Genomic DNA, 25,081 nt, shown 5'->3' on the forward strand with positions numbered 1-25,081 from the left:
AGGGTCCTGAAATTGAGCCCTGTGTTAGGCTCTGTGCTCAGCAGGGAGTCTGCTGGAGATTCTCTCTCTCCCTCTGCCCCTCCCCCTGCTTGCATACTCCCTCTCTCCCTCTCTCATTCTCTCTCAAATAAATAAATCTTTAAAAAATCTCTGCCCTGACCTCACCCTATCAACTTAACTACTATTAAAGGGCATGTACTTTCCATCTCTCGGTAAGAAAAATTAACGCAAGAACACATGTTTCACAAGAGACAATGGGTGGCGAACCAAATGAAAAACTGGTCACCCTTATTAGCAGTCAGAGAAACGCAGGTTAAATCGAATTGCCATTTTTTTTAGTATGTCGGTTAACAAAGACTTTAAAATAGAATAGTAGAGTGATGGTGAGGGTTTGGTGAAATGAACATTTTCATACATTGCTGTTGGGGGGTAAATTAGCATGTCATCCCAGACTGTATCATAGCTGTATGTATCAGACACTGTTGAAGCTCCCCACTTTTTATTGGATGTTTCTTCCTGGGGATCTTTCCTCAAGATTTAATCCAGAACTCAGTCAAAAGTTTATACAAATATATATATATATGTGTGTGTGTGTGTATGTATATTTTGCAGCAGTATTTAAAGTGAAAATTTTGAAGCCACCTTAAAGTCCAGTAAAAGAATGGTTAAATGAACTATGGTAGATTACGGAATATAAAACGACATGGGGAATGCTAATAACAGCACACTATAAGGTTGGATTTACGGTGTGGTTCTAATTATAGAGTATGTTTACATAGCTACACGAAGATGAATTAATCAAAAAGTTTTTGACTAATATCTTTGTATATTGGGACTCAAGGTTATGTCTTTCTTTTTTTTTCTTCAAAATTTCTGCAATGTAGTTGTGTCAGCTTTATTAACTATATCGCGTTAGCTTTCACTGTACAGCAAACTGTCCCCAGACGTAGTGGATTAAAACAGAGCCATTTTATTTGCTGCCACTTCTCTTGTTCCAGACTGTCTCAGTTGGTATTTACTTGGCTTTCTCAGGGATCCGGGGTCAGCCGGGGCTTGGTGATCGAGGATGGTCTCACTCACATGCGTGGGGGCTGGGAGGCTGGCAGCCAAGCACGTGCCAAGAACTCTGCTTGGTTAGCATTTGCTTAAGTCCCATTGCACAAAGCAGGTCGCAAGACTGAGCCCAGGGGGATCGTTGCAGAGCTGTTTTTGCAAGCCATCTTTGGCATAAATAGTGAAACAAATGCCATTCTAAAACAATTATGAGAAACCCCTGCCTAACCTGAAGTCCTGACTTGACCGCCGCTGAGAGTCATGGTATCTTTGTGTTGATGATGTCACACGTCTCCTTTTTATTCCTTCATGGCCATGATGAGTAGGGAGGAGAGCAGTGAGCACATAACTGACAGTTTTCCACTGGTGTTTCAGCCTTCCTGTCCCCCACCTCTCCCTTCGCCAGTCGGAGTAGCCAGGGGCTTGGGATTGGCCAATAGTTTTTCTTGTTGACTGAAACTTCCTACCACACAGAAGACAACCGGTAGAATGGGAGCAACATGGAGGTTAATAGGTTTAACGGAAGAATGCCTGTTTTTCGGGTCTGATATGGAGGGTGTATTTATTTTTATACTATTGCTAATATTGTTTTATAGCTTCTGTAAGAATGAAAACATAATTTGCAAATTTTCTATGTCAAGGTAAAAATGTATTATGTTACTCTCACTTTGTGTGACAGGGAGGCAGCAATTTTCGGAGACATTTTATGACTCGTCTATTGAGGCGTTTTGAAAAAGGTGATGTGAATAGCTGAAGGAGCTAATGTAGTTGAGCACCCGGATTATTTTTTCACAGTGTGTTCGTTTCCTGTTGGCACTCTGGCAGTTTGCCAGAAATTTAGTGACTTGAAACAACACCAGCGTATTCTCTTATGGTTCTAGAGGTCAGATACCTGAGATCAAGTTCACGGGCCCAAAATCAAGGTGTTAGCACAGCTGGGTCCTTCAAGAGGCTCAGGGGAGAATCCAGTTCCTTGCCTTTTTCGGCCTCTAGTGTTTGCTGCATTCTTTGGTCTGGGGTCCTCCCACCGATTGTTCCCCCATCGCTCCTAGCAGGACCACTACAATAACATCAGGCCCACCCAGGTGATCTTCGCCATTTTACAACCCTTAACTTAATCACATCTGCAGAGTCCTTTTTGCCATATAAGCTGACGTTCACAAGTTCTGGGGATTGGGACATGAAGATCCTTGGGTGCCATTGTTCTGTGTCACACATAGTGAGGGACACATGAGCTTCATAATGCAACTATCTTTGTGCACACCATTTCATTTTACCCCACTTCTTGGTGAACCCACCTCCCATCCTCCAGAATCATGTAACCTGCTGGTCTGCATGGTGTCTGTTGACTTCAGGAACCTTATTCCACTGGGATTTGAGTCTGCGTTTGATGACGGATGTAGGTGTGTGTCTGACTTGATTTTCGTTATTCATATTGAGGAGAAATGAAGTTTGTATTGCTTGCTTCTCTCCTTCTCCTTACTGGTGTTATGACTAACAGTTTTTAACACGAAACTATTTTGAAAGAGGAGTGTTTGATGATGTATTTTGACAGCAGCCATGTCATGCTTTTAGCTGCTCTGCGAGGAGTAAGTTACCGGATACCAGCTCAATAGCCCTTACCTGAGTAATCAACCAAAGATGGCATGTCCAGAAATATCACTCAAATGTCAACCGCAGAATGTCTTTAAAATAATCTCATTCAAAAGACTCGAATCTTCCTTACTTGCAGTTTTGAAATATCAAAGTTTTTAAAGACAGGGAGTCCTAAGTTATTTCTTTTTCACAGATGCCAGATGGATGTTGAATTAGGTCCAGTTTTTAGTTTTTCCGCAGATAATTTTTCAAGTTTGTGGCGGCGTTTTGGATCCTTATCAGTATATCGAGGCTCTGTCCCTCCCCCGGTTCCCCGCAGCCCCCCGCAGCTCCTCACAGCCTGGCATCAGTGTGGTTGCCTTGGTACCTGTTCTGAAGGATGTCTGCAGTGAAATTTGGTTGTTTAAATAGCACGATTTGTCATCTAAAAGTAGAAGTCATTAGCACGACGCCGTTTGGCTAGAGGTGTCTTCAATACTGTTTTTAAATTTTCCTTATTTTATCACTTCACTGTTAAGGTTTACTCATTTCACCACTGGAAATTTCAGGGCCTGGTTCACAGTATGGTTCTGGAGTGAAAAATGCAAAACGTTCTCTTAAAGAGTATCGAAGAGTCTGGAAACTTGTGCCACAACCAGTGGCCTGAGTTAGACATACTGTGTCTTTTTGAGACGTGTGAACTTCGAAATTCCAGCTCTATGATTGTCCTGCACAGATGTTTGTAGCTGGAATCCGCAGTTGAACAGCCGTCCGCCGTGTTTAAGGAAAAGGATTTCTAAAATTCTTGCTAGCTTATGTGTGAACTTCAGTTGGCCTTCACGGTGATTGTGAATTTACCAGAAACACTTATGTCTCTCAGAAAAGGTAGAGTTTGTTTTTGTTTAATTGAATTGGGTGCTTTGGGAGGATGCGTGTCCATTTGTCTCTATTCCACTTATCTCCTCCACGTAATTATTACAAAAGATGCAGCCAGGCGCCACGTCTTCGCTCTCGCCTCGCAGACGAGTTGACTATCAAGTCAGCGGCTGCTGTCACTTGCAGGGGTGAGGGTGGCAGCCTGCTCCGTCACTGGTGGGCATCTCCGCGGACACCGCCAACTGGCAGCCTGCGTTGGGATAGGCAGTAATTAGTTGCTTGAAACTCTTGCCTTGTTAACTCCAGGTAAGTTATTAGAGAAAATGTTCTGGAGTTCAGAGTGTTGGTTTTGATAACAAGAAAGCAGGTTTAGCCATCAGAATATGCCCTCTGTTTGTAGAACAGTCAAATCCCGTACAGTTCCTTTCCTTGTGCGGGATCCTGTTTTGTCATGAAGGCTGCGGATCTTCCTTGAACCTCGTGGCTCACTTGGTCCCGTAGATGCGGAGTAGAGATAATGAGGTCTGTGTTTCTAGGTACGTTAAATTGGTACAAAACAAAATTTTTTTTTTTTTTGGTGGGAGTAGGGATGGCGGTGGACAAAATAAAGGGACACCATTTTTTGGTACCAACTCATTCAGTTTGGAAAATAATACACTGTATTGCTATTATACAGTAATTTATGTTTATTATTTTAAGTAAGTAAAACATTCAAAAAGGTCAAAAAATTCACTAAAAATCTCAGCAACTTAATTAATTAGGTTTCAGTGACCATGATGTGGGGTGAGTCTCTTGACATGGACAGCCTTTCTCATTTGGTAAATGATTTGTCTGGGTATAAAAATCTTGAGTAACCTTTTTTCCTAGAACTTTGTAGGCCTTGTCTTTTGACATTGAATGTTGCTAGGGAGACAGCAGAGGGCAGTCTGATTTTTTTTTCACCTACTGAGTGACTCGTTTTTTTCTTTTAGGATAGCTGTAGGATTACGTACTTTCTCTCTCCTGTCTCCCCATTGTATTTATTAAAGCATCGCACACGTAGATAAAAGTCCATATGACATAAGCTTATAGTTTAGTGAATTATCACCTGTATAAACTCAAGCAACAGCTACACAGGTCAAGAAATAGAAGACCCACAGCATTTCAGAAGTCCCGCCTCAGGCCTCCTTCTGATCCAGTGCAAGGCCTTCCTTTCTGCCCCAGGGTAACCACTGCCTTAACTTGTGATATTATTAATTAGTTTTGCTGTTTTCGAATTTTATATAAAGGGAACGACTCAGTATGTATTCTGGCTTCTTTCACTTGACAGTATGTTTTGAGATTCATCTATATTGTTGCCTAAAGCTGGATTTCGTGTTTTCACTGCTCCCAGGATGCGAGTTATCCAGGCATCAGTCCCATTTCTCATTTGAGCGACATAGCTGCTTAAAGCAGAATCTCCCCCGCTTCTTCGACCTTGCCCCTTGGGGACCAGCAGTGGAATCAGAGGCTCTCACAGGGCTGCTCCGCTCCCTCCTTCCTCAGGGAGTGAAGATGCTTGTTTGCACGTCGCCCATCGGCTCCTCTTGGGCTGCTTGCCGTGGAGCAGGGTTCCTCTGGGACTGTTCACTGCTCCCCTTGTCTTCTAGCAGACCCTCACACTGACGTACCAGCACTTAACGCAAGAGGGGCGTTTCATGGGGCTTTTAGGACTGTTACAAAAGTCTCTATCATGTTTGAATTCTGAGGAGCCGTATGTCCACTACCAGCGTTCCCCCTCTTTTTGGTTCAGAGTTCCCAGAATTTAGCTACCGTTCATCCTAATTTGTGAGATGAGGTGGTGACATTTTACTTGTTGCACTTAAGAGCTCATTCTCTCCTTTCCCTTGATGGATTTTAAGGAAGGGGAACACAGAGAAATGTTTTCACGCCATCCCAGTTAACTGGATGGCTCCTAAGTTACCTTAGATTTGAATAAGTACGTTTGAAATCTAAGGCTGATGGTGCAGAGTGGCCAGTCCGGGAAAACAGTGTCCCTGTGGTGCCCTCTCCACTGGCCTTCTTTTCCATCCTCACCCGGCGTTGGGCCCCCACCCTTCTGAGTCCAGCCTCTTGCCAACCTGTCTCTTTCCTGTCCTGCGCTAGTTGAGGCTGGTTAGCTCAGAAGAGTGCTTTAACCAGTGGGGGTAAATTATAGTAGGAGGCCAGCTTTATGTTCCTTTACAGGTTTTTAATATCAGGGAATGGAGACTTATTGTAGGTTGCCTTCAAGTAGGAGCTTAATATTATCATTCATCATCAAATAGCATCTGGAAAGTGCCATTGGAGCCCCTGCTCTTATGCTTCACTGAACTGTAGTGAGGTCCTTTTTGTTCTGCTGTGTGTAATTTGGTACCAACATGGCAGCCCCCTGAAGATAGAGCCATAACTTTTACAAAGGAGCAGCACTTCTTTGAAAAATGTATGTAGTTTAAAGATTTAAAGCGGCAGCAACATCGTAGAGGAAGTGTTTTTTTTTTTTTTCTAAAGGTTGAAAAAAATACTGGGTATTGTATAATGGAAGAGAAATTTAACCTTCATGTCAGATTGTACCCTTCTGTTTCTGATCCACCAAGTGGTACCCATAGTTAAAAATGCCAGTAAGAGTAATGAAGTCAGATTGCCATAACTTGACTCCCCCAGCTCAAATTATGTCAATTAATGGAGTAAGCTACATAATATTTTACATAAAAATATAGTGGTTTGAATTATATACAAGTAGTGTTCTCTTCAGAAAGCTTGATTTTTTTTTTCCCCCTAACCTCTGTCTTCTGGAATATTGTCTCTTTGACCCTTCTGTAAGTGTTAGATGGGCCTGTGTCTTGACGATGCTTAACTTTATTTTTATTAAAGATTTTAATTTGCCAGAGAAGAAGAGAGCAAGAGAGAGCACAAGCAGGCAGAGGGAGAGGGAGAAGCAGGCTCCCTGCTGAGCAAGGAGCCTGATGAGGGATTTGATCCCAGGACTCTGGAATCATGACCTGAGCCAAAGGCAGACGCTTAACCGACTGAGCCAGCCAGGAATCCCAAAGACGCTTAACTTTAATTGTGAATTGTTTTACGTGTGAGTTCCACCTTCATGATCCCAACCTGGTTCATCGTCTCGTCTGAGACTCCAGACTGTATCCCTGATGCCCAGCGGCCGTATTTCCACTTTGATGTCCCACAAGGCCATCACATTGGCCATGCTTGAAATTGCACTGTTCTCTTCCTGAACCGTGTTGAAGTTGGTGACGACCATTACTCACGTGTTTGCCACGGAAAAGCCTGGGTATCAGTTCTTATGCTTCTTCAAATCCATTTTCTAGATCATAAGTGCTCATCTCCTGTCTTTCTCCTTTAACAGTAGAGTAGTAGCAATCGCCGTGGTAGTAACAGAGTATATTCCTGTTGTACTTGCTGTGTGCTGGACACTGTTCTGAAAGCTTTACATTTGTTAACCGTTCTAATCCCTTCGTAACCCTGTGAGGTAAATGCTCATTTTCCTCACTTCGCAGAGCTTGCAGCTGAGATACAAAGAGCATATGTGACTTGTCCAGTCTTAGTAAATGTATCTGGGATCTGAATGGAAGCATATGGAAAGGGATTGCCGGAGCCTTGTTCTTCTTTTGCAGTTCCTGGTACCCTGGCTGTTTCCCACCCATTCCTCACCCAAGTGTGTGCACATGTTGACGTTAAAGAGTTGGTCTTGGATGTAGCCTAATTAATAAAGAACACTTTATAAATCATTCAGCTATCAGTAGTAGTAACAAATTCGCTTGGCACATCGCTTGGGAAGCTGCTAGGGGCTCACTGCCGCATACCAGAGTGCCTTTGTGGCAAAGACTGTTTACTGTTTTGCACAGAATGACGGACCTGTGCCGTCTGTGGAGGTCTGAGCTGTGGCTTTCCTGCTTTAAACCTGCCATTGTTTTAAACACCTGCCGATGAAGCCCAAGGCCCTCAGCATGACTGCCAAGGAAGGCTCTTGGTGACCTAGCGCCTCCTGCCTGTCTCTCCAGACAAAGCTTCCTTTCTTCCCTGTTTTGCTTTTTGTCCCTGGCGACTTCCCCCCTTTCCTGGAGACTTCACTAAGATCCAGTTAAGAATCACCCCCCAGAGTCATTCCTAACCTCTGCTTCCATCTCCACTGTGGGTCGAGGGCCTGTTGTGTTCTCGTGATCTCTGTTGTGTGTGTTCATTTGAACCACTAGACCACGAGCCCCTTGGGAACAGTTTCTTCTTTATCTTTGTGATACAAACTATACTAAACAAGTGCTTGTGAATGGATAAGTACCTTGATTAATCAAAACCAGATATGTAGGGCTGACTTTGTGCACCTCCAGTTACTAGGCTCTCAGGAGAATAAAGACAGCGGCTATTATAGGCAGAACTGGTCCCCAGCCCCCCACGTCCCTGCTAAGATTCGTGTAAGAAGCCCTGACCCCCAGGTCCTTAGGATGAGCTCTAGTCCAGTTCGACTGGCGTCTGTAAGAAGAGGAAGTTTGGACACACAGACACCAGGGTTATACTCCATAGAATAAAGATGTGTGAGCTCACAGTGAGAAGGTGGCCATCTGCAAACCAAGGAATGAGGCCTCAGGAAAAACCAAATCTGCTGACACCTTGATCTTAGACTTTCAGCCTCCAGCACGGTGAGAAAATAACCTTTTGTTGCATAAGGCACCTAGTCTGTGGTATTTTCGATGGCAGCCCTAGCACACCACTGCAGTGCCATATAAACTAACTTCCAGAAACCTGCGTGATGTCTAAAGTCATGTGTGTGCACATGTACGCACGTGAAGAGAGTTACGCTCCTCGGAGTAATTTATTTTTGGTGTAGTTGATTTAATAATAGGAGAAGCTCTGGTACATGAGATAATATTTAACAAGAAGCAAAGAGGGTTTTCTGCTGAATGTGAATTAACTGTAAAATTCACAGGACTTTTTCATTCTCTAAACGTTCTTGTTGGTGTCGTACGTATTGTTCCGTATCGTAAAATCATGATCATCTGTGCAGTTCTGCTGTTTGTACTCGGTGAATCTGTGCATTTCTGTTTTCTGTTTGATTTTTGTTTAGTATTTATATTTGTGGATATATTTCTAATATATATATTTATTTGCTGTCTGAAATATTTTATATCTATGTTTTATATCACAGCTGAGGTTACATGCTGTTTTAGGCATAGTTGGCCATTTTGCGCTGACCCCAGCACACTTCAGAGAGTGTTTGCCTTTGTCACTGTCATTTTTTCTTGAAAAGGGAAGAGAAAAAAGGTGCAAGAGTAAGCACACAGACAAACTGGTCCTTTCTGACAACTCATCGTGGCACGTAAGGAGCAGACCTTGGCGTGAATCTCATTGCTGCTGTTTGCTGGCTCTGTGGCCTTCAGGAAATAACAGAATCCTTTCCAAACCTCATTTTCCTTAACTGGGAGGCCCCTTCTCAGTTGTCAGGGGCCTTTGAGATCATGTACAGAAGGCACCCGGGCTAGTCAGTGGTATGTAAATACACAAAGCATTTTCCTCATTTTCAGATTGTTTATCATTTACACCATACGTTTTGTTTTCTCTCTGTGTTGGGGTGAGATGGAATTGTGCACGCTGAGAGTGAATACTGATGATAGTCTGCCGATCAGACACACCTTTGAGAGTTTGCTACCCTCCGCTTCCCTGCTGTCTTTCCACACCCTGCTCACTGACATCGCCAGTGTCCGTCACTACCGTCAAACGGGGCGGCAGAGGAGATGTGTCACTGTCTGTGGTGAGGCAAGGATGAGGTGTAGATAAACAAGCGTGTAGTTGCCTTTCAAACTTTGTCCCAAGTCGTGTGAAAGGCACCCTTCCAGGGACACCACCTGTCATCCCATTTGAGAAGTACATCACCATCCGCCTAAGACACCAGGAGAAGAAAAACGAGTTAGACAAAATTCCCATCCTCTTTAATAGGGAGGAAAACAGAAACATTTTGATTACAATTCCAGTGTGGTTACGCGATGGGCGTACAGACACAGCCACCTCTGCTACAAGCAGATCCAGGCACACACGGAGCAAGACTGTTCATAACTGCTTCTGAGTCTATGGAACGTGCAGTGGAGATGGAGGAATAGACCAAAGGGAAAACACCAAGCAAACAAAATTATAAAATGTAATAAGTACTGCAAAAGAAATAGACTCTGGTAGACAAAGATCACAGGGATCATTTCTGTGGAGAGGTGACGTTGAGTGAGTTACATTTTGTCAGGAGGCACAGGGGAGGAGGCACGTGGGTGTAGAAGCAAGAAAGGCCATGCCACGTTTGGCCGTGGTCATCCCAAGTCAGTCACACGTTGTTGATGCAAGGTGAGTCTGGACGTCCTGTGAGGGATTTTGCACGATAGCATTTTTAAAGAACACGTGTTTAAAAATGGCAGCCACCATTCTGACCGCTGTGCGGAGCCTACTTTGTTTATTGTAGACGGGAGCATCCACTATTTTAAATTTGCATTACTGGACACAGAGACCTGGCTCTCGATGTAGCCATGGGACACCGATTGTTTATATCCACTGATATCAAATTAACTACCAAGAAAAAAAATTTCCCTTGTGAACATCTCTTTTAGATTTCTAGGCTGTGAAGATTAAATAAAATAATAAGGGGCGCCTGGGTGGCACAGCGGTTAAGCGTCTGCCTTCGGCTCAGGGCGTGATCCCGGCGTTGTGGGATCGAGCCCCATATCAGGCTCCTCCGCTATGAGCCTGCTTCTTCCTCTCCCACTCCACCTGCTTGTGTTCCCTCTCTCGCTGGCTGTCTCTATCTCTGTCAAATAAGTAAATAAAATCTTAAAAATAAATAAATAAATAAATAAATAAATAAATAAATAAATAAATAAAATAATAAATGCAAATAGTGTATAAAAGGTCACATGTGGATGATTTACTATTTAAAGTTCTCATTTTGTTTTAAACAACTCTTGTCATTGAGAACACATGAATTCTATGTCCCTTTTTTTCCTAATAACCGTTCTTATGATAATAACAGTTAAGGAGGGTGAGGCTAGTCTGACATTTGATGGTAGCAAGCTGGAGTTTTGAGATTGACCACACTATGTAAACCAGTAACAGAAGAATCGTTTCAAAGTGCCAGTGGCCAGAGTCAAGCCAGGACTTAGCTAATTCGAGCTCATTTTTTTGTAAATAAATTGAGTCTCTGAAGCACCTTCACACATTGAAAACGATTTTATATTTGTGTTTGTTGATTGTTTTTTCCCCTGAGTAGAGTATCATAGTACTTTCCTTTTTTATTGTTTGTTAACTGTGGCAGTATTTCATATTTTTAACCCAAGACAGTTGGCTTTCCAAAAATACTGGAAACAAATTCATGATGCAGTCATCCTCACCCAAATCCTAAGTTGTGGTGAATCTCCGTTTTCTCTGTTATTTATAGTTAATACTTTCTTCCTATGTTAGGAATGGTAAATTGTCTAAGTAGATCCTGGGGAAGTGGGGTAGACTTTTTTTTTTTTTTTACCTTGAGTTGTGATTATTTTGCTTTCCTGTTTCTTAAAGATTTTTATTTATTTATTTATTTATTCGACAGAGATAGAGACAGCCAGCGAGAGAAGGAACACAAGCAGGGGGAGTGGGAGAGGAAGAAGCAGGCTCGTAGCAGGAGAGCCTGATGTGGGGCTCGATCCCATAACGCTGGGATCACGCCCTGAGCCGAAGGCAGACGCCCAACCGCTGTGTCACCCAGGCGCCCCCGCTTTCCTGTTTCTTAAGCCTTATTGTTAAATTTTTAAAACATACTCATTAGCTTATATCTTTGGCCTCTGCTTGGCTCTAGATTAGCACCAGACCGTAAGGTCCTCTTGTTTATATTAGTTTGGGATGTTTATTTGCCTTATGTCACTTATACTGAAAGAAAGTACATAGTTATCTATAAAAATAGAAACTTATTGGTTTTGAACTTTTTTATTCCCCAACTCTATGGTTTTTCTGCTATAAGATGTAGTTTTTACTTTTTTTTATTTCTCAAATCCTGGGGTAGGGTGAGTGTGTATGTGGGTCTGTACATGCGTGTGTGTATTTACACGCATGGAAACCCTGCTTGAAGATATTTATGGTTTTCTTTCCATTGCGTCTTGGTTCTGAGCTATTACTGTTAAAGTTGAAAATAAGCAGAAGTAAGTTCATCAAAACCCATTAAAATGGGTAGTTAGTACATTACCTAAAAAACATTTGGCATTTCTTTTAGCATAATTTCGAATTCACTGGAAATTAAGTTACAGTTGTTGCAGTTTTTCATGTAGATTTAGCATTTGTGTCACTCCTGATTCTTAATTATCTTAGTACATATTTTATATGACATAATATCTGCACTCTTACCATCTACAGCCTCTGCAGAGAGCGTAACACATGGCACCAAAGTAATAAAAATGTAAGCTCTAGAGTGAGGAGCAAAGCCGAAACAAGCCATTTTTACATATAACTTAAGTTTAGGTTCTGTGTAGTAGCTTGATCCCTTACTTAACCTTTAATAAAGTTGGATTCAAGGGTATTCATATATAAATAAAAAAATAAAATTAATTTCGTTTCATACTTCATATGAGCAAGTACCTGGTAATATATCACAATGACATTTAAACTTCAGTATTAGTCCTATTGGCGGAAAAATCGCCATACTTTTTTTTTTTTTAAAAGCAACCGTTTTTTGTTTTTTTTTTTTTAAATGATTTTTTATTATATTGTGTATTTCACCATACAGTACATCCCTGGATTCCGATGTAAAGTTCGATGATTCATTAGTTGCGTATAACACCCAGTGCACCATGCAATACGTGCCCTCCTTACTACCCATCACCGGTCTAAAAGCAACCATTTTTGAGGTTAGCCATTAAAAAGACAAGTTGTTGCCATTTGAGAGGGTTTGTTAAGATTATTACTATTATTAAGAAGGTGGGATCATATTCACACTGATTGAATCAGTCTGTATTTGTTTGGCCTTTGTGTCCTGTAAAGTTATCTAAGCAGTCATTTCCTCTTTTCACGTAATTTGGAAAGTAAAATTTGATAGGAATCTAGATATGCTCAAGACTCCATCCCCAGAGACCCCTCACGCCCTCCGAACTTCCCTTACCAGGCTCTGGAGTTGTACTTACATCTTGATCTTGATCAGGTTCCGTCTAAGTAACGTTGCAGTTGGAATATTTGTAACCCATGCAACCTCAACGTACCATTTCAGGTGTTGGTTGACAAGGGTGAATAGGGGAATGTGCGTCTATATTCATGCTGCCTGTTAAAAGTACTCACTCTGTCCTGTTAATGAAAGTCTATCAGCCTAATGCATTACTCTGCCAGGGTGTTTTCATATAAAAAGAAAATACCTGGCAGCAACTAGGCTTTCAACCCTTAAGATAATGTTCTGATGATAGAATTCTGGACCTACAGGGGAGGTAAGGGGATGTATTTCTGCATATGCCTTCCCGGGGCTCTTTGAACCTTGCCAAGTTACTGACTATTGCAACACTACTTCACTCAGTACCTTTTTCAATAGGAGGAGATGGGTGTCCTGTCCTGGAAAGACCGAGGGCTTTGCCAGAACCAGATACATTGGCCTTTGAATCCCCGCTCTGCCTTGTGCCTGCCGTGTGACCTTAACCTCCTAGAGTGTTAGTTGTTGCTTTTTTTAAAATGAGATGATAGTATTTTACATGCAAGATTGTAGTGACTGCTTAGAGTAACATATGCAAAGCTCAAAGATCCAGAAGCAATGTCTGGTACGTCTGGTACCGGTATGTGCTCAAGAAATAATAGTGATTATAATTACAATGACAAAGATAATGATAATGGTAAGTATTCATTGATTTGTGACATCTTCAGTAGAACTAGTTCTAGTCTAAAAGTTCAACAGAGTTCAATACTCAAGATTTAATTTTATTTTTTTGCTGCTTTCTTTAAAATTTAAAAAACTTCTGTCAACATGATGATTCAGTAGTTCTGTACATTACTCAGTGCTCACCTTGACATGTGTACTCTTAATCCCCTTCACCTATATCACCTGTCCCCCACCTACCTCTCCTCTGGTAACCATCTGTTTGTTCTTTATGGTTAAAAGTTGGCCTTTTGGTTGGTCTCTGTTTTTCTTTGTTCATTTGTTTTGTTTCTTAAATTCCACATGTGAGTGAAATCATATGGTATTTGTCTTTCTCTGACAGATTTCACTTAGCATTATACTCTCTGACTCCATCCATGTTGGTATAAATGGCAAGATTTCATTCTTTTTTATGAAATAAAAAATATATATGTATATAAATATATATTTTTATACACACACACACATATATGTCACATCTTTTTTATCCCTTCATCTGTTGGTGGACACTTGGGCCGCTTCTGTATCTTGGCTATTAAAAATCATGCTGCAATAAACATAAGGGTGTGTGTATCTTTTTGACCTAGCATTTTAGTATTCTTTGGGTAAATACCCAGTCCTGTGATTACGGGATCATAGGGTAGTTCTACTTTTAACTTTTTAAGGACCCTCCATACTGTTTTCCTCAGTGGCTGCACCAGTTTGCATTCCCATCAACAGTGCACGAGGATTCCTTTTTCTCCACATCCTCGCCAACAACTTGTTGTTTCTTGCGTCTCCCAAGTCTTACTAAATCAAAAATTCCCTAAGTTTTAACAAGGCCTCCAGGAAATTTTGATGCAATCTCAAGTTTGAGAACCCCTGCTTTAGAAAATCTGAGAAACACAGAAAAGGGTACCTTTCTTGATCTTCCCATTCAGAAATGACCAGTGTTAGGATTCTGAGTGTATTTCCCTCCTCTCTTTTCTTTATTGTTGTGTGTACCTACTTAGCTGTATTTTTGTCTAGTCTTTTTCCTGTGCATACATGTAAATACTTATGCTTTTTAAAAAAACATGCCATACTATGAGTTTTATAGCCTATTGTGTTCAGCTCAATATGAAGTCATGACCATTACCCCGTGTCATTAAATTTTATTTGAAAACATTTTTAATCATATGGCTACATAATATGAGTGCTTATAATTTATTAACCAATCCCTTAGACATTTGAGTTGTTTCCAGATGTTGAGGAGGAACATAAGCGACACTGCATTGAAAATTTGTATTCATAAATCATTGGGGATATCTGTGATCCTTTCCTTAGCATGAGTTTATTCCTAGGATGGAATTACTGGGTCAAACAGTATGAACATTTTTATAGCTCTTAATACGTATTGCCAAATTACGTTTCCATAAAGAGGTGCCATTTTGTCCTCAGACCAGCCGTGTCGGGAAGCGTCTAATCCTCGAACCTTGGCCAACCCTGGGAATTATAGTCCTTTTGAATATGTACCAATTTGATAAGAGGGTGTTTACAAACTGCAAGTGAACAGGATATAGTCTGATGTCTTCTAGTCTTTGAGTTCGCTTACACTTTTGTGTTCACAAGCGCGAACGGGAGAAAACGTCCTGGATTTTGTCCCTTACATGTTGAGGGTGTGAATTTCTAACATTTACTCCTCTTAAACGGCCTGCCCCTTACCTCTTAAAGACTTCATATGTTTCGTTGAAAGGGAGTTGCAGTTCTTCTAAAGGTGTTCTGTGGAACAAAAGTAATTGGACAACGTGGATGTGATGATGGGCGCCACGTACCTTGGGCTTTAGGGAGTAACTAGGAACTAGAGGGCCTTCAAGGAAGAGAACAACAAATTGTTTCTATCTGTAGTATCACAAATCCATTACATAATGATATTAATATAAAATCTTGCTAGTGAGGAAATTGTTGAGGGAACCTGAGATAGAATGTTAAGTAAATGCTAAGCTGGCTGAAAAAATGGCTTTAAAATCAGTACCATGGCCATTCCATATACGTTTCTCTTACACAGCTCTGGTTAAGACTGGTTTGGGATAACTTTATCAATCCTATAAAAAGTTATGATACTGAAACTTAATCTTCGAACATAAGTTTATTTTAGTTTATGTTGCCTTAATCAGTGACTTCTCCTGGATTCTCTGCGGGGACTGAGGCTCCCTTGATGTTGACATTTCCAGCTTTCCATGTGGTCAGAAGGGTGTCCTGAACCTGGGAACTTGAGAGGCTGAGGGTGGAGAGGACAGTGAATGTCCCAGGGCACTCTGGGAACTGACGCCAGTAGGGTGCCTCAGACCGCGGCCGCGTAGGGATCTTTCAGTCTTGCAGGAAATGACGTATATGTTTTCACTCCTTTGCAGATCTCACTTAAAATAATAATGATGAGAAGAATATTTTACGTTTATATAGTGGCTTCCAGTTTATAGAACCATTTTATACACTTTTTGGCTGCTGTCCAGAGTCCTATCAAATTGGTACTATTATCCCCACAGGGCAGCTGAGGAAACCAAAGCTCAGAAAAAAAAAAAAAAAGCCCGAAGATTTACCCAAGTGTCTCGGCCACAAAGTTGATGAATGTTACTCAGGATCAGGGGCCAGGTCTTCTGGCCAGATCTCCCGGGCTTTTGCCTACACCTGATAGCATTATACAATAAAAGGGAAATCTGGCAAGCAACCATGAGATTACCTCCACATTTGAAAGAATGATAGGGAAATCCTACGTGAACAGCAGGTTTAAAACATGAATTATTTCTTCAATATCCCTAGAAGGAGACTCGCAAGATTAATGCAACTATGGCGGTGTGCATTGGGCTTGCCTCTGCGCTGCTGGTGGGCACTCGTATTTATGAGGGACCGAGGGCCCCTTATTTCCATCTGACCCTGGAGCACAGACATCAGATGTCCAAGAAGAGCATCAGAGGGAAACCCGTGTAAAATGCTGTGTTTCTTCGTTGGTGAAAAGGGCTTCTGAACCCTTTAACACAGGCATACACATAAATCAGATGCCACTCTCGTTGGAGCCACTTGGCAGGGTATGATTTTTATTCTTTTTTTAATTTAAATTGTACTCTTCCTCTGACTNCGGAAGAGCAAGTGTTGGTTTAAGTATGTATCATAAAGCGGCAAGGCGTTGGGTGTATTAAATGAACAGAATGCCTGTTTTAAAAATGTGTTGCCGGAAAGGCTAAGCAGACAATTGCCAGGATGACAGGGCGGCCTCGAATCCCCCCAGAATACATTTGAGAGCTGTCGTGAGACGTCCCAGCTTATTCCGATTGTATTGATGATGCGCAGAAGGGGAAACAGCCCCAGACTTGGGGCTTCATAGACCATCATCTATAAGCTTGGTGTGCACTGCAGTCAGGATGATGCTGTTTTAAGAAAGATGCACTCCTTTGTGCTAATTAATGTGCCTCACGTAGTTTGAATTTCTTTTTGGCATTTCCTTTCAACGCACTTTGTTCTTTTTTAATTATAAAAATCACCCCTACTTGTAAGCACATGGAGTTCTCGAAAGAGCAGATGAATAGCTTACCCTTTGTTCTGCGGGTTCGAATCCCTGTCCTGCCTTAACGTCCCCTCTTTGAGGAAACCCACATTAACGATTGGATGTGTGTGTCTTCTTCACTTTCTTTTTCACATAAACATTCACTCATGCGCATATATATGATTTTTGGGTTTTTTTTTTTTTCAAAAATTAAATCATACCAAACTTAGAATACTCTTATTTTTTTTAATTATTATACTGTAGACCTCCTTCTAGGCCAATACATGTAAATACATCTATTCCATTCATGTTCATAACTGTAGGGCTGGAACATACACTGCTCTGCTTACCTGTTGGTGAACATTCTGCTTGTTTCCAGTGTTTTATTGCTACAAACATTTACTCTTACAGTGTCAGCATTATTTTATGATCCTTATGATCATTTTCCACTCAGTGAAGTGTCTTGCTAAAGAAGGGAGAAAGTAGGAACCTTCCATCTTCCGTTGTTAACTGTAATCATGGACTTCTGTAATTAGCGGTGTAGCATGTAGTAATAAGAATTACAGAGATTTATGTGTAGAATATCTCTTTATGTATGGAGCGGCCCTAAACGTAGCTTTTATTTTGTGTTGGAGTCATTTGTGGTTCTCTTCTGTGTGTGCGTTCACCGAGGAGCAGAGGTGATCTCTCAGCTGTCATAATATCCCATCTAGACCCCTTCCACGGCAAATCAATTACCTGCGTGTGGGCAAATCTGGTACCCTAATGATAGACTACCCAATCAGCCACGGTTTGCTAGTTTTACCTTGTTAGACCATGGCCTTAGATTTCGGTGAGCGAGCACCTGGCTTTGAGAGCGAATTAATTTAAAAAGCGCTCTGTGATATTTTGGAATTACAAAGGGAGGGAGGGCTGCTTTGATGACGTGAAAAATTTGCCCAGATCCTCTGGATTGCTTAATATATGATAAATAATGTTTACTGGCCACATGTTTCAGGATTTGGAGTACTCAGGAAGAATTCTTAACAGGGTGATTATGAAAATAACCCATTTCCATAAGTGAAAATGACCTTGTTTATTAATGGGGCCTCAACTGCCTATTGCATTCGATCCCATTTGTAAGCAGCAAGGAGAACGATTGTTTTGCATGATTTAGTGTTTACAAAATTACGGGCGCACGGCAAAGCTTACTGTACCAGAGGCTCCGCAGAGAAGCATATGTGGTCCTTTTTGCAGGTAATAAAATGGAAAATCCAATTTGCAATTGCAGAATACAGCTCTGAGTGATATATGATCTTCATAGCCACATCGGTCAGGGGGTCACCGCTAATCACGGTGCTGGCTGGCTTCCCCTGTGGCCTGGGCCTTCCCACTGAAGAGGGAGCAGAGTGAATCTATGTCTGCGAGCCAGCCAGCGTGTCTGCAGATGCACCACTTTCTAGCTTATTAGATCCTCTTTGTCACAGTGCTTAATCCTGCTGCCTGATCCTTGTTAGAACACCACCAGAGCGCCGCTCTGGCTTCTAATAAAGGAGCTGGGTGAGGGCGCCTAACTAGACGCGCTGAAGCGTGCGGTGGCGAGGGGGATTGCGTCCTGACTGACAGCGGGCTGAGATGCTTCCTGCATGTTATTACTTAAAAGGGAACCTACCTCCGACAGCTGACAGATGAGCTTTGCCGAGGCAAGGGTAACTTGTTGCTAGGCTGATACGAGATGGGTGTCATCTTTTCACACAGTATAATGGCCTAGCTTTACTCTAATGATATTAACCCCCTTCTGAAATTGCTGCATTCCGGCCCGGCGCGCCGTGCGGTCGGAAAGCCGGAGGCAGGGAGCTGGCTGGGAGGATCACAGCCGCGCGGAGGCAAGTCTTGTATTCTGCGCCGGTGAATTGAAGTTGAAAAACAAAAATAAGCACGTCCTATCATGCCAAGCCCGGTGATCACGCTGAAGAGTCCGTGCCTGGCTTGGCTCGTGCCATTTCCGTCTCTGTCACCAGCAGGAGTTGCCTGCTTTCAGGTTGGCCATGGACGCTGAACACGGTCTTCATGGTTCTTTGTTACAAAGCAAGCATAGCTTTGACCACAGAGCTGTCGTTTTGGGGGGGCTTTCTCCTCCAGGGAACCTGAATCGCTCTTCTCGAGTGACCTCCATCCCTGGTAGCCCTGGGAAGACCTGGGCCTCTGATTCAGTAGCGTCGTTCCATAGGAAAATAAACAAATGGGGGTGGGGGAGGCTAACCTGGGCCCCCTCCCCCTCCAGCTGGAATGCACAGGTGAGTGTGAAGGGAAATGGAAATGCTCGTGAAGATCTATCCCGTAGTCCTTTGTGGGTACCCCGATTCTCACATGTATTTTCCCCAAAGCGTGTGTGTCTGGCCTGCATCCAGCGTCTCTTTCGTGCTCTGCTTAGCAGCCGTCATTCGCAGTCCCCTCTGCCTCTTCTGTCTCCATTGACAGCACTTAAATAGAGACATTGCTAGGGATTGACAGATCTCCAGGGGGTTAGAGGCTTCAGACAAAAGGGCCCAGAGAACACGGCTGACCTTTCTTGGCATTATTCCCCTAGCTCTGTCTTCCATGTGTGGCAGTCAGGGAGCATGGAACTTGAGTACGTGATTTTCAGAGGATTACCACTAAAAAGGCTCGCAGGCTTCACAAGAGGCTGTTAATAAGTTAACAAGAGGCCGTGTACGTTCCCAAGTGGGTATGTAGGTTGTAGGTGGTAGAAAGCAGGCTCGTCTTTTCCCCAGAAATATGTACCTGGACCTCAGGTTCAAAGCTGATCCATTAAAATTTGCTTTGCTCATAGTATACCTGTACTTTTTGCGTTCTTGGGGCAACCCTTGAACCTTGGTGGAAGGGAGCTTATGATACAGCCCAGGAAGGAAGAGAGTCCTCTTTCTTTACCGTCCCATGGACATCGTCCCTGAGCAAAGTTAGAGTAACTGAGGATTGCCGGCGAGGGGGTGTGGGGGTCCTCCTTCCTAGAGCCTTTCCCTGGTCCACAGTGCTCTCACACTGACCCAGGGCCCTGAAAATACAGCGCAGTGAGAAGTGCTCAGTGCTCCTACTTCCCTCTCCTCCTCCCCCTGCTCTTCTTCCACAAACTAAAGAACAGTATCCCTGTGATCCCAGTCTGAACCAAAGGTTAAGAGGAAAGCAATCAGTTGAGTTAATTCGTGGTCCTGGATGTTCATCAGATCAAATTATACCCATTAGAAATTCAGACTCTGTTTCTCAGTAGGATAAAAAATTTGGGGCAACAGGGAGGAAGGATCTTTAGGTCAGAGTAGCCACTAACAAGTAGATCCCTTTGCTTAGGAATTGCTTTGGTTCCTTATGCAGTTCATGCTTTTCATGGCTTCTCTTCCTCCTTTGCTTAGCCACTTTGGAATACATATATTTTTCCAGATGTCTCTGTTTGTTTTTTTCCATAGTTGATTTCATGCTGATATCGGTGGGCAGGCCCTAGAGGCAGGAAGATATGTAAGCATAGCTTGTTTATTAGGCAAATGTTTTAAGAGAGGTGTTCCTCTTCTGGTGCCTTCACCCCCCAACTTCTTAGTGACCTGCTACGCCATGGTTACTGATGTCTGGCTTGTGAGCCCTTCCCTCGATGACCATGCTTCCTAAGAACTGTGGGTAACCTATTCACTGTGCATTTAACACAGAACACTTAAGAAGTACAGAACTTTTTAGAGTAATTTTTACATGGAAAGCTTTTTCAGACGTACTCATTTTTAGGAAAAGTGGAACTTGGGGAAAAAAGTAATAAGAGAATGATGTGGAAGAGAGAACGGGGACGTGGAGTATAGCAAACAAGATCCTAGAAGAAGATAGGAGTTACAGAGGATTTGAAACAAGAGATCAATTCTATTCTTGGAAAGCCAAAAGCCCTCCCCAAGTGAAGATACAGACAAATAGCCCAGTGCCTATAAGATACCCAGCTCAGCAGAGAATTGGTGCAGCTCTGGGATTTTCATTTGCCCTAGGCAGTTTTCTGACTCATGGTTTAGAGAATAAAGCCCATTAATTTACCAAATGATTTAATATCTGACTAATGATGTTTAACCATTAAGATGAGGAAATTGACAATATTGATAATCTTGGAGAGAAATTTATCTGCTAATTTTTGTACTTAACACTAACAGATTCTAAGTAGCTCTGGAAAGATCATGATGAATTACTCACTCGTAATATTTGGTAATAGTTTTCTTTAAAAGCGTTTTATTAAATTGTAATCACTTTTATATTGGTCTTCTTCTTTTTTTTTTTTTCCCTAGTTCATCTAACAAAAAGGAGACAGATTGAAACTCTCAGTTCTTTTAAGAAGAAATATTACATCGTTTTCCCAGTAAAAATGTTTGTTCATTTCTAAAACCCAGGTCAGCTAGGAAATTACATGCATCAGGGTACACCTGCATCCCAGAATGTGTTCTCCTTGTCTTGAGTTATCACTTATGACAATATTGGCAAGTAGAGTTTCAAAACAGGACAAACATGGTTCTTTGGATGTGTCTTGGGAAGAATAGTTGCTGGGTGTCTATGTTTACGTAGCCTTGGCCTGTAGACTGGAGGTCTGAAAATGGACTTCCTCAGTAGAGCTTACAAGGCAAGGCCTTCGGTGAGCCTCCTGCCAGGTAAACTGCATACATCTCTGCTCCATAACCGTGCTGTTCCCGTCTCTTGCATAGGCAAGTGTGTGATGGGAAGCTCTTTCACACATAGCCTTTTCCATTTTTGAGTATGCCAAGCAAACAAAAAAAGGCAACTGATTACTAGCAGATGATATTCAGATGGGTGGCACTTACTGGGTTTTTATGCCCCTTCCTTAACTCATCCTTGGTTGATCTAGGACGTGTAACCTGATAGTTTCCCCAGATACTCTAGAAACAATACGAGATTTAGAGTCAGAGCCTTGGGTTCACATCCCCATTCTTAAGTTTTCCCCTCTTGGACATGTTACGTAATTTTGCCGTGTTTCCATTTCTTCACCTATAAAGTGATGTCAATGACTGACCTTAGGGGTTGCTGGAGAATCAAATGAAGAAGTGCTTTTCTTAAAGGTAATTGGTCAACTGATAAGGACAATACAGATGTGAACTTCTAGCATGACCATGTTAATGCGCTTCATGTAGTGCTGATTCTGTGATGTGCTCATGGTACCTGAGGAATGCAGTAACAATTTTACTTGGGTAGCATTCTTCCTTCACTCATGTTCTGCTTTGATGAATAGTGGTGTTGATTGGATTGGGTTTAGATCAGATTGGACAAGTGGTGATGTACATTGTCAAGTAGAATTTCAGGACGTTCTGATATGATTGTTTCTTTCAATCTTGGTTGGGTCGTTTTCTTCTCTGTAACAAATACCTAGAAAAAGAAAGCATTTGCAAGACCTCCTTCCAAGTTTACTTCCTTTCTGCCTTGTCCCCCCACTCCCTTTCTCCCTCCCTCTCTTCTTTCCTAATGTCTTTAGCCAGAGTACTAGGACTAACATTGCTTTCATGCCAGTGAGGACTTGAAGTAACATATTTTTAAAAAATCAAATCAAATGATCCACAAGGTACTTGAGGTTGTGCTGTGGTGACTGGGCAGGATTCCTAGACCTGATTTGTGTTGGATGAAATGAACTTCACCTTTTCCTCTTTCCTTCCATCATTTCAGGAAACTTGGATTTAACTGGTCAGAAGCAAGTGTTCAAAGCAGAGAACAATCCCTGGGTTACCCCAATTGCCGACCAGTTCCAGCTTGGCGTGTCCCATGTTTTTGAATATATCCGTTCTGAGACGTACAAGTAGTAAGTAGACTGTGATTCTCTAAAATAGTAGACTGTCATTTTATAGTATTTGTAATTACACCATTTATAAAAACTATCCTATGGCATTGTCATATTGGTGGCAGTTAGCTTATAGTATTTTTAGATGTTTTATTAACCACATGTAGTGATTGTCTCTGTTTTTTATAGATGATTTTTAATTGATATTTTCAAAGGGAATTTATACCACATTAGTTTAGAAAAATTTTAAGGTATTAAATTAGTTGAATGTTCAAGGCACTAGCGAAATCCACCAGACACATTAAGATCAGCACATACTTTTCTCTCCTTTGAATGCAAAAAATAACAAATGTTATGAACAAAATTGTTAAGCGGTTTATTTATAGAATCAGGAGAGACTACTAGGGAATCATTCTATTCTTCAGAAGCTTTTACTCTAGCAAGATGATAATCTCTCTAAGAGAAAAAGAAAAGGCAGAAAAAGAGGAGGAATCAGCTAGCTTAAGTCACAGCATCAAAATCCCTCAAGTCCTTGCCCTGAGTCAAGGACAGCTTGTGGGGAGCCAGGCCCAGACCTAACTGTCCCCACCTATTTGTTCCTGCTTGCGTCAGGGTCTGCAGGAACTCTTCCACCCCTACTTGCTCTATTGTTGTATCTTCTGACGTCATTTCCCCCTCATCCGACCCCCGCCCCCAAATTGAAATGATCATTCTTCCCAATGCTTCCGTGATCCTTAATACTGAAATCTAGTCTCCTCTAGTTCTAAGCAAATATAGAAGAGACTTGGAAAAAACAACAATAACAAACCCATAGTCCGGTTTCGTCTGATTTTGTGTACAGCCCCAGCATTTGAGAAGTTAACATTCCAGCTAGTCAAGAAGAGCTAGAGGATCATTAAAGGTCACGTTTAGTTAAGAGCTTACGTTTTTGGGATCAGAACAATGCCCCCCACTCAATGCAGGCCTCGCTGAATCTATGCTGGGGCAGTGGGTCAGGATTAACCAACAGCGCAGAATCCCTGTCTATACACGACAGGCTCTGGTTCTGGACCTGCTCCCATATACCATGTTCCTGGTTCCCGGGCACATCCAGTACTTGTTTTGGTCCTATTTCCATGGGGCAGAATCCCAGAGAAGATAAGCTGTGAAGAACAATGACATTAAAACCAAACAGACTAGAATTGCTTAAATGATCGCATATCCTCATCTATGAAAGCAGCGGAAAGCGTGGTTTAGATTTCTTTTAAGATAATACTGTGACATTTGCAATGTATCTTAAGCCTTACCTATAAGAGTAAAACGAGAGGAGTATAAAATGTGTTTTATTGTTTCATGAGCCACAGTTATGTGCAATTATATGTAGTTTCTTTAAATATGAATATAGCTCAGCCTTGGAAATTAGTTAAGTTCATTATGAAAATGTGTGAAAATATAATTGCAAATTAGCAGCTTATTGTTCATTTTGTTCCTCTTAAATTGTTAATCATTGCTATCGTCAATTTTAGATGGATGTCTAATTTTTTTGTTAGTAAATGGCAGTCTCCATAGATCTTGGTTTGTAGGTTATCTTTTTAGAAAATCCTTGTATACATTTTAACATGCAGAAAAATCTACAAGCAAGCTTTTTTGGACTGAGAACTGGGAAAAAATAGTCTTTTTTCTTCTGGCTAACGATCTTTTATTGTATCATCCGTTAATTTATAACATAGCGTATTTACATATAAAAGCACTTCTAATTCTAATTTTATTTTAAAAGATTAAGTTGTGAATTTATGGATATTGTATTACCTCGGAGTCATTATTAGTCATTATTACAACTAATCACCATTATACACTATTTATTATCTATTATAAGCTACTTTTGGTTATTTGAACATGGTGAGGATTTCAGATGAGTGGGGTTCATTGCCTTCATTGAGTTAATTGGTCGGCTAATTGAAAGGCAGTATATGGCATGACGTTTTATCAGTAACGTATCTGTTGTCTAGGCTCTCTCTCTCATCAGCATCCTAGTTTTGAGGATCAGAGTGAGCTAAGCAATTTGCCTACCAGCTTACCTTTTGATTTCCTCATGGAGAATGACGTTACCTTTTACCCAGTGAAATGAACGTTCAAAAGCTTAAGTAAGCATAGGAGAGTCGTTGACCCCTTTTAGGGGGGACCAGTTCGTACCCCGTTCACTGCTTTTAGAGGAGTCCGTGAGCCTCTGCGGGGAGGATACACTTGACGTGACCTCCTCAAGGGCAGGGCCCCTGGCAGATTCCCTCAGAATTCTCCTCTTCTCTCCACCTTGGGACGAAGAGTGTTAGCCGTTCTCTATTTCAGCTGTCTGTCCTTCACCCATCTGCCTGTAGTCGCTGTGCTCACTCCGTCACCAAACATACTAGCCAAACACGTGGACTGTTACGTAGGTAAGACACTAAGTCAGACTCTTACTCTTTTTAAAAAA

General features: G+C 41.8%; 1 protein-coding gene across 4 annotated transcripts in view; it reads left to right on the forward strand.

The window, feature by feature from the left end:
- Positions 1-25,081, forward strand: part of RSU1 (Ras suppressor protein 1) — a 185,563-nt gene that overhangs the window by 81,850 nt on the left and 78,632 nt on the right. For 3 of the 4 annotated variants that reach the window (XM_040645365.1, XM_040645366.1, XM_008692036.2), the window contains one exon: positions 22,521-22,653. The exons of the other annotated variant lie outside the window; for it this stretch is intronic. In XM_040645365.1, coding sequence (XP_040501299.1) covers positions 22,521-22,653 — 133 coding nt within the window. The remainder of the gene's footprint in view (positions 1-22,520; positions 22,654-25,081) is intronic. 4 annotated transcript variants of the gene reach the window in all.

Source organism: Ursus maritimus, unplaced genomic scaffold (genome assembly GCF_017311325.1).
Source record: "Ursus maritimus isolate PB19 unplaced genomic scaffold, ASM1731132v1 scaffold_31, whole genome shotgun sequence".
NCBI classification, from domain to species: domain Eukaryota; kingdom Metazoa; phylum Chordata; class Mammalia; order Carnivora; family Ursidae; genus Ursus; species Ursus maritimus.